The sequence below is a fragment of the Balearica regulorum genome, chromosome 3, assembly GCF_011004875.1.
Source record: "Balearica regulorum gibbericeps isolate bBalReg1 chromosome 3, bBalReg1.pri, whole genome shotgun sequence".
Classification (NCBI taxonomy): Eukaryota; Metazoa; Chordata; class Aves; order Gruiformes; family Gruidae; genus Balearica; species Balearica regulorum.
This window is the reverse complement of record NC_046186.1, coordinates 90590282-90601114: the sequence shown is the minus strand read 5'-3', so window position 1 is coordinate 90601114 and position 10833 is coordinate 90590282. Positions and strand designations below refer to the sequence as shown.

The following is a 10833-nucleotide window of genomic DNA, read 5'->3' as shown; positions in this document are numbered from 1 at the left end:
GGTTCTAAATCTCCAGGTCCCATAAGAAACATGTGGCCAAGAAGAGCCTTGAACTTGCTTTCTAAAATACAAAAAGCACTATAGTCACAGAACCACCATTCTTCTTGGATCATGAATGCACTGGAAATTTGATCCAGGCTTATACACACAGAATATGAAGTTGAATGCAATTAAGCATTATCTTAAAAAATAAACACAGTTCTTGGCCATTCTACATCTCAGTTCCTCATTTACAGGAATAATATGGGAAACTGTAGCTGCATGTCTCATTAATGCCCAATAATGTAAGTACTTAACTGGAATCAGTGGTAATGACTGTGTTCCTAAAATACACTGAAAGAATGGAATTATTCAGCATTGACTCCCTAGAAATTTTAAGGATAAATATATATTAAATCACCCATGACTTCAATGTTCTGATAGGAAGATACAGATAAATGTGGTTATCTAATGAAGAACAGTCTACAAACTATATCAGGATTTTACCTAAAGACTTCAATGAAAGCTGCTGGAACTTTGCCATCAACTTCACTGGGACCAAAGTATTGCTCTCTTGTCTCCAATTGCTTAAATCAGTGTATTTCCCAGAGGGTCCTACCTGCTTGAAGTTTGCCCTTAAAACCTCAGGAAGTAAACCCAATTGGAGAAGTCACCTCAATTAAGACAGTAGAATTAATCTGCCCCTTTGTCCCATATTTCTGAACTCTACTGCAGTCTGTTTCATTACAGCAGAAAACAAAACTTTGTGTTTTGGTGAGGCTATGTACTGAATCACAAAGACATAGCAATTTAAAGGTTTTTTTTTTTATTGTATTGCACAAGATATCTATGCAATTCATGTAGGGTACTGTATTAAAGGATCCACATTTCCCAAAGCATTGGCTGTTGCAGCACACATCACAAGCATTGTGAATAACCAGTGCCTTCTTCAAAAATTAAAATAATCAGTTGCAAGTTTAAGCATGTGTGGCAATAAATGAAGAAAAAAAGCAAGGAGTATCAATACATATTTCTTTTCAAACACACAAATCTACAATTTTCAGAAGAGCACCAATAATACCAAGCGTCTATCTTGATGACATACTGTATGTGTAGGCTCTGCAGTAAAAAGCCAATATGCACACAAAATATATATTTCAACTTTTAAAATAATTTAACCATAATATCTTGCATGTGTCACCTGTTTACAACATATCATTTCATATACAATGTCAGGCCCAAGCCTCTACTTGTGTAAATTTGTGCATACTCATTTAAAGCAGCTGAGACTCTGGACCAGGTGTTCAAGCTGAAAAAGCCTTCAAATTGTTCACATCTGAATACAGAGCGGTAGTATAAGACTGCAAAAGTAGTTACAGTGAAGGCATAACAGAAATGGTACTATGGAAAATGAAGAAAAACATTATCAAACCCTCAAACACAAGGTTCTAGAGAGAGGCCTACATGTAAAGTGATGTTGTAATAATTTATAAGTGAATAATTAATATCAGTCTCCTTTCTGACACTTAGAGATTCTCATATATTCAGAAGCCCATAGAAGTGAACTAACCAAAGGTCACAATCAGTATCATCCTCAAACTGTTTCTTAATTTTCTGATCATTAATACTGGTACTTAAAAACATTTTATTTTTGCTGAAAACAGTTATTAAAATTTACCTTCCTGCTATGAGAATTTAGTGTAATAAAAATCATGAAAAACAATAGGTAAAAAAATAGTATTTTAAGAATATTTTTAGAAAACCCGTCAAACAACTGCAAATACAGCTGATTTTTAAGTGTCTCTACTTTTGAACTATGTTTTTTTGTTTGCTTTTGTTTAAGTGAATCACTTAGAAAGAAACAAGTGAGTACCAGTTCTAAGATTTATTCTTGTCCATTACATTGAGGACCTCATCCAAAAGTGAAGGTCCCAAGTCAAGTTGTAATGAAAGAAGAGAGCCTGCAAGGTCTGAAAGGGATTCTTCTGACTTAGTCTTTGTCTTGGTTAGTTCACATGAAAGTTGACTGTCATCAAATAAATCAACTGTTTGCCAATCAGTGCATCGTTCGGAAAAGCTGGATGAGTGACTGTCTCTACCATTAGTAAAATGCAAAGAACCACCGTTTTGCTCCCATATGTCATCTTTGTATGTTTCTCCATCCTCCATCTGTTTACTTTTCTCCTGCAATTTTTCTTCTATTACTGGTTCACAGCTAAGCCTAGGATTTCTCGATGACCTGATGGATTCTTGCTTTGAATTAAATGTCACTGGTGACAATAAGGGCAATGTAAGGGCTTGAGAACCCCCGATGGCAGGAAGGGAAATAGCATTTTTGAGCACTGGTGATGGAGTTTCTGTAAACATGGATTCAGAAGTGCTGTTTGCCCTTAAGAATTCATTGTGGCCACCAGACTGGCTAACTCTGGTTTCTCCTTCATTTCCAGGCAATAGCTCATAGTTGCCCTGTAAAAAGGAGATGTCTCCAAAAACATCATGTTGTCCCTCTTTTCCAATGTGTATGGTGTGACGAAAGTCTCCAAGCGGTGGACTGATCATATCAGGAGACAAGATATCCCTTAGTTTGAATTTCTTCCCTTTCTTATTGTTAGCAGCTTTCAAGTAGATGGGTGTCTTGGCTGGCATCTTGCTTGTAGTTTCTGAGAGAGGAAGTAATTTAAAAAAAATAGGGAGGGGAAGGGAGAAGCCTCTTGCAAAGTCAGTTATTCTCAGGAGACCTTCAGCGTTATCAATGTTACATCATCATCTTGAACCACTCTTGCACATGAAGTCCCTTTCTTCTGATGCAGAGAACTGTGGGGTATGTGAAGGTGAATGTCTCCTACTGCAGATCTTTCCAAGGTGGAGCACAAGTTTCAGGTCAGTTAGGAACCAAATGCTCTGCTACTTCCAGAATTTGAAAGAAACCTGCATGGGATACAAATATCAGGTTATCATTAATTTATTTTTCATGGTTCATTCAGTCTTGTTTTTACTAAAAAAAATTAGTAACAGTACTGACAGCTCCAACCTGCAGATTAGTTTTATGATGTTGCTTCCCTTCATTAGGCAAGATAAAAGAGTTTAGATTAACAAGGGCTAGCTAACCTTTCTCTGACTTCATAGCTTTTTTTGAAGTCAGAGTTTCTTAGACACGGTTGCTGAGCACAATTCATTTGATAAACATCACTATCTCAATCTTTATTCTCCTTATTCTGGCATTCCAAATGCTGGCCTTTGAGAACATGTGCAGGAACACATTTATAACATTCAATAACGTGAAGCTTTTGGTGGACCCAGGAAAATTGACAGAGCCATTCAGGAAACCTTTTTGGAAATGGAGTAGACCACTTTGGATTAGAGAACCTCAGACACCCCCATTTAGTGCTGGAACTCTCACAAACTGTCACCAATAATACTTCTGACAAATATGTCCATTTAAAAGGATAGTTTTAAGTACTTGAAGAAAGTGCTAGTCCAGGTCTTTACAATTAGTTAGAAGCATCCAAGTGCAGGTGTTTTAGAAGAGACTGATTCTTATGAATACAACCTTTAGACTATAGGAATTCTTCATAGCAATTAGTTATAGACTGGAGCTCATTAATTATGTAGGCCATGAGGCCGCGGTGACTCATAGTTGTTCTGTGCAACCAAATGAAACAGTGTTTGCAGACCAAGTCTTCCTCTTAGAATGTGGTCTCTGAAAAGCCTGATAATAGCTAGTTAGCCCACATGGACTGCTTTGGGTCAACAAGTTATGGAAAAACACTCTTCATTAATGCTTTAATGGTGTATTTCTTCCTTACAGTACCAGTTACTGACTTTTGAGCAATCTCAGAATAAGAATGCATTTTTCTCCTGGACATCTTTGTACTTTACCCTATTCAGTCCATGGGCCACCAGAGCATCACGTCACTCCTCCTCACCAGAATACTCAGCCCCAAATCTCTCGCACACTGTTCATCACCATCCTCACTCCATAAAGGAGCTTGCAGTTTTTGCACAGAAGGACTGTACTATGCAATAAGCAAAGGGAAGCTGTCTGTAACAAGGGCTACTTTTGCTGCCTTTTATCCATGCCCCAGCAGATATTTTCCTTCATCAAATTAAGCCCAGAAGAATCACAGGTTTTAAAACTTTGTACTGTATGGCTATACAGCCAGATTGTCACAAAGTATTTAAGTGTTTTTACAAATCCTTTAGCCTGAGTAATTAGTTCCTACAGCGAGGTACTTAACTGCGCATCACAAGGGGAGCTGGGAATCTGGCCAGGTTAGTGGTTTGATTTTTTGATTTCCACCAGTTTTCTACTGCACCTCTGATATCGTTGAAAAAGCCCTCCCCCCAGAAGTACAACAGATATAAACAGATGAAAGCTGTCATACAGAATAAGCTCAATGTTCGATAAGTTATGAGGACGTTTTATACTTTTAAGCTCAATTTTGAAAATATATTTGATTGCATCAATCAGTTAAAAGCACTTCAAAGCTCCCTTCTACACAAGAAAATGGTAATTCATTAGGATCTACAGAATACTAGGAGATTCATGTTGCATACCAAAACTCCACCAACTTAAATCCATGTCAGTACTGTATGATACAAAAGTAAATCCTAAATAAGATCTCTACTTGTGCCACACCCCATGGCAACAGAGGTGATTAGTCAATTCAGTTACCTTTCAGTTTTAAACTGAAAAATTCACTGCCCCGATTATCATTCTACCCAAGCAACCCATTTAGCTAAACAGAATGTCCTCAACTCTAAAGAGAAGACTATTAGCAAACAAAGCCAAATGATGAGGTTGTTTTATGTTTATCTTGTGAACTCAGCTCTGTCTCGCTCCTGAGGAATACCAGGCAGAATTGCCCCTGATTAGAATTCCTCATTCTTTCAGATCTTTTAATCTGGAATGAAAGGCAATGTAGTGTCAATGTGGTCCTAAGTCACACCTGTTGGTCACTAGTTTAAAAATGAAAGACAAATCCTGGTTCATTCAAAGCTTTCATGGCTTTCACCAGTTTGGATGTATATCAAAGACCATTATCACCAAACTCCACAAGGAGATTTCAAAGAAGCCTGAAGGACACAAAAAAACCATCTGAACATCAAGAAATACTAAAATGAAGTGTAAAATAACTTTTGATATAAACAATCCGTTTTGACACACAAGAAGAGCACGTTATTTTATTTAGCTCATATTGGGGGGGGGGGGGGCAGAATGCAAAAACCCTAAATAGAGCAAATTTTGGGGCATCCAGATCTCCTTTAGTTCTTGCACTATGAGAGCGCCCCAGTAAGGGGCAGTGTAAAACCACACTACCTCAGAGGATGCTGCAAGAGACTCCGGTGCCAGGAATTATAATCCCTCTCCATACAGCAGTCCCTGTATTTGTGAAGGCCTTGCCTTCCATGTGGCCAGTGCAAGAGACTTTACATTGGAAGAGAAGAACTTTCACAAATAAGTGCTTACTGCAAGCATTGTTTGCTCTGCTGAAAACAGAGGCTACCATTGCTGCAGATTTCACTAGCCACTCTATTGAAAAATCTGCAAATTACACCTTGTAAATAAGAAATAAGGGTTCTCTCCTCAATGGACAGGCTTTCCATGTACAGCATAACATGGGCTTCAGAGCAACTGTACTGTGTTTCTGCATACCTATTTTCTGTGTCAACTACTGCCCAAAGGAGTACAGATTTTAAGCTACTTTGAACAGTTGAAATATATCATGAACGTGAAAGTATTCACATAGCCTAAAATACTGTTGTTCTTCATATTTCATTTAGAATTAAATAAGGAAGAATCTATATTAATGTAACATGTGGTGTTTTGTTTTTTTAAAGTAGCTCTTTTAGTAAGAAAAAAATTTCAACTTTGGCAAATGAAGAAAGACTTAACAAGATTAAGCCTCCAGCTCAACTCCTGCAAAACTAAAAAATTAGTCCACATAATTTTCACAAGAACCTACACTCAGCAAGATTTAATGAAATCACTGGTACACAAAAGCTAAGAGAAGGAACAGAACACACTCCAATCTCGATACCAGGCCACACAGTAATGTAGCTGATGTTGCTGCTAAAAGAGTCTCTTATGACTAATTTCAACTCAGTAAGTAAGTGAATGTATAGCCAAACTGGAAAGCTGAATGAGAAATCATCAGAAAACCAAATGTATAACCAAAAATCCACAGTCCCAGACTGCCAGCCTACAGTGGAAGACCTTAAATTAAGAGAAAAACAACCTGAAAGCATTTTTCTTCCAGTTGAAGAGATATCCCTCTCCTAACAAGATCCAACCATGAGCCAAGCCAGAGAAACTTAAGCCCAGTGAAAATTAAAGTTTTAGTCTCACTGTAACACTTACTCATTTTCATTCCTATCACTTCACACTCTCATAAGTGTTTTGCTTGGTAACAGACACTAATATTTTCAGAGGCACTTCTCAATTTGCCTTGTGAAACTTCTGTCCACTGAGCAGTCATCACCTTCCACACAGTGCAGTTTTCCATGGATGCCTCAGTTGATTCCACAGTCAGTTTTAAAAGGACAGACTATCGCCAAATATCTTAACAGCTAAGATTACAGAGCCAGAGACAAATAAGGGTCAAGGTGCAAAATTTATGCACAAACTCCAGGAGACCTAGAGCCTTAAACAGTGTCCTAAGCAAAGAAATCATAGAAAGAAAATCCTATTTCCATAGAGCAGGACCAGAAGCACTCTAGGAAGCCTTTCTACAGGACAATCCCTTGCAAGGGCCCTGCCTTACACATCCTTGGCTAGAAGCACATGAACTTTAGAGAAACCCATTTCCAAAGCATTGCCTGAAATAACATTGAATTATCTTGTGGCACAAGACACTAGGAGAAAACAGTCTGTACATTATTTAAAGATCCAAATGAGAACACAGTAACACAGCAAGAGACAGATACAAACTGCACAATAAGCTGCTGCAACTTTTCTACACAATGAAATATCTACAAGCATAGAAAAATTAGGCTTTAGGGGTTAATTTTAGGTTTTAGCTACTGGTAGCTTTCAGCAACATGAAAAAACTGTTGAGAACATCCTTGTCAATGCTGATATTTTCACTATGCCTGAAACAACATCAGTGCAAACCATGTTTTTATTGGTTTTTGTAACAGAGGCTTGAACTTGTGCAGTCATAACTCCTGAATGCACGTAAAACAAACTCATAGTATAACCGAGTCTTCAGGTACAAGAAAAGCAGCGGATGATGCGCCACAGAGCTTACCTCTCATGTTCCTGTGGACTTATGAGTCCATATCAACTGGCAGCCTCTGAAGATGAGAGGCCACAAGTCTGTCCACTTCTTGACCAGGCCACCAGGGAGCCTCTGCTTATAGAGCCAACACCTTCTAAGTAGCTTTAACCAAATCAGGTGGTAACACTTCTCCCTCCAGGCTGTTCATCTAAATTTACCTTGTTTATAAGAGGCCCAGCCTTTGAATTCATCTGTATTAAAGTCAGCTTCCCTGATCAGATTAGAATGCCCCTTTGTTTCTCCTTCCATCAAAGAATTCACACCTTTCTGATTAAAGCTACAGATTTAATTACCTTATAAAAACAATCAGCCTAATCACACTTCAGTTCAACTAATTTTCTCAAACTGCACTCAACCTACTTTCCTAGATCAAATCTAACCTATTTTATCCCATTGCCACGTACACTTTTTAGAAAATGAAGAAAAAGAAATCCCCAATCCTTCCCACAGCTACAAAAACACAGGTCAAGAGAGGACCCTATGATGCAGGTCATTAATTTCTCCATCCATCTGCAAAGATCCAGATGCCTTCTGCTAGTCCTGGAAGATGTTTGCCTACCCTCCTCTTAAAACTCCCTACAGGTTCAGACTGCACACATTAATTTACTTCACAGAGGCTAGTCATCAGAGGAGATGCACCTAAAGTCTCCCCTGCTCCAATCTGGGCCCTGATGAATACGGTTAATTATTTATGCATTCTACATCTCCTTTCAGCCTTTTCTTCTTCAGATTAAACACCACAAATATTTCAATCTTTCAACACAGGTTTCTGGAGCTCAGATAGCTTTGCCCTCCTTTGCTGGTCTTCCTCCCCTCAGCTCAAATCTTTCTTTAAATATGCCCAAAAGCAAACATAATTGTCAAGCTGAGATCTCAATTTCTCTCTTAATAGAGCGTCTGCATTTTTCTTTCAGCATCACAACATTGTTGGCTTATGTTTAGTTTGTGGTCCACTAAAAACCTAGCTCCTTTAGTGAAGAACTGTTGTCTAGCTAGTTATTCTACATCTTGTTCTTGACTATGCCCCTGTAGCAAAGCCTCCATACTCACTGCATTGCATTCTATTAATTTCAAACCTTTCAAATGGTCAGAATCACTTTGAATTTTAATCTTGCCCTCTACAGCATACAGGTTTAGCGTCATCTGCAGATGTAACAAGCATACATTCAAATCATTCATGAAAATATTGTGCAGTGACAGAGATGGAAGATATCCCTGCAGAGTTCCACCTGATACATCTTTCCAGAATAATATTGGCTAAATACTCCAAGATACTGCTACTTGAAGCTCCATAATACAGATATTAGTGAATGACAAGGAAGGCTTGGAAAACTTCAGCTATACACTAGCTGGGGAGAAATATTTAATTAAAATAAAGGGGGGGGGGGGGGCGGCAATGAATTAATTCCTTTATCAATCATCTTTGAAAGGGAAATGTAAGAAAAATCACAACAGGATATATTTTCATCTCCCTTTTTCCCACGTAAATCAAAGACATACAATACATTACTAGCTGTGATCAGTCCACCTGAAGAAGTGTTAATTATCATTAAGTGTAAGCACAGACAGGGACAGGCTGCACAGTGTCTTTCTCTCCAGGTATCTTCCATTTCTCCAGCACCCTCCTCTTCCTCCCTCCCCCCCAAAACCTAGATTCTCAAACAAACAAAAAACAAGTTCCTGAATTGATTTTTAATTTAATCTTTAAATCTTGCCACCTTTCCCTACATAGTACCCTTTCAAATGGATCAAGCTGGAGTAAATCATATTAACCAGGGAATACGTTCAAATTTAAACCATTAAAGTACATGTGTATTATATTGAAATGAATGAAGCTTTTCACATATTTAAGAGTTTTCATTTTAGCTTATAAGAAATAAAGGAAAGCCAAAATAGTTTGAAAAACAAGAAAAAAATATTCACAGTTCATTGTATCCTTCAAACAGTTGTACTAGCACAGCAAGAAGTAGCTGCTGAAGTTACCTAATTTGGGGCTGCTGTCCAATTTGAGCAACTGGGACCAGTCTCCTGTCATTATTTTGTTCTGTATCAGTCTGTGATATTACAAAGGCCCTTTATCAACCAGTAACCTTCATCCCTGTTAAGGTACTAACCAAGTTGTTTCTTAGTTGTTGGTTTTGATCAAAGTGAACAGGGGGAATTCCTCATGTGGTGATGGTGGAGGAGTAATTTTAAGCCTTCAAATACATATCTCTCTCTCTCTCCCTCGCCTTTGAACACTCTCCAATTTTCCAACATCCTTTTCAGAGCAGATCAGAATTAGTGACAACATTTCAATATCATTCTCGCTAACAGCATACACAAAGATAAAAATCACTTCTTTCTTCCCATCCTTGCTGCCTTGTTTATAAACATGATCATATTTCTGCTTTTATCCTCACCATCTTACAACAGGAATTTTCCTGTATTTACAGGGTAGCATTACATTACAAACCATTTAAGAGTTCTTGTGCTGGTATAACAAAAATGAGTTCTCCAAGCAGAATAAACCATATTGGCAAAAGTAGAAATTTGTTATCACTGCCATTTCTTGGTTCAGAGTGGGCATCACCATTCTGGTTTTTAGGATGAAGATACACATCTATTCATTTAATCAATGAATTTTGCCAGCACAGCCAATGCTGGTGCTTATGTTACAGTGCTAGTTCAGTAAGACTCTATTCCTCAGAAAAAGAAAATAGTTTTCCAAGCTATCGTTCTCTAGCAAATAAGCTGGATTTATATTCTTTAGGATAAAAACCAAGGCAATACCTCAGAAACAGAAAACATTTTATTTGAATGTGGTCAAGCTGTCAATCGATAAATCAGTTGAGATTTCTCCATCTTCCTCAATATACTTCCTCACCAATCTCCATCACCTGCAAATTTGTAGCACAACAATTTTACACTTATTTGCAGGCTGCTCATAAAAATACTATGCAGCCCAATCCTGTATAAAAAGATCTCTGCATTATTTCTATAGAAATAGATCCCTCTCATGCTGACTTCTTTCTGACATTTATTCTGAGATTCTAAATGTTTTTAATACATGCTTTGTTGACACTGCAGAGGACTAATCTTTTAAAAATTCGGCTATGACACAATATTAAGTCAAATGCCTTATATAGTCTCTTTTTGCAGTTGTTCTTTTGATGACTCATTAGAATGTCTTAAATAATTCCCTTTTTTCCCCATCATGCAAATTTTTTTTTTCACCTTCCAACAGGCTTTGGTCACAGCTTTCTTTCAGCTTTGAGAAATTAGCATCTTTTGTAGAATAATAAAAACCTTTTTTTTTCTTCTCTTCTCCAGAGACAGGCATTTAATGAGCTCACTGTATTCTGTTGTTCAGTTCCATGAACTGAAATAGGTCCATCTTTATTACCTTCTTCTTAGCTTTGTTGGCTGGTACATTCATACATACCAATTTAATACCATATAGTTCACTTTTATCATTGGCTCTCAAAAATTGGGCGAGTGCAAGACTATGTAGATTTAGGTATAGGTACACATCAGTTCAAAGTCTAGCACCTTAACTCATGCAGCTGGTAAAGGCAAGGTTATGCTACATCAA

At 37.7% G+C, this 10833-nt stretch overlaps 1 protein-coding gene across 4 annotated transcripts in view; it reads right to left on the bottom strand.

Moving 5' to 3' along the window:
* Positions 1–784: 784 nt before the first annotated feature.
* CDC42EP3 (CDC42 effector protein 3) overlaps positions 785–10833 on the bottom strand; it is a 28189-nt gene continuing 18140 nt past the window's right edge. For all 4 annotated transcript variants that reach the window (XM_075748901.1, XM_075748898.1, XM_075748899.1 and 1 more), the window contains exon 2: positions 785–2907. In XM_075748901.1, coding sequence (XP_075605016.1) covers positions 1858–2625 — 768 coding nt within the window. In that variant the 5' untranslated portion in view covers positions 2626–2907 and the 3' untranslated portion in view covers positions 785–1857. The remainder of the gene's footprint in view (positions 2908–10833) is intronic.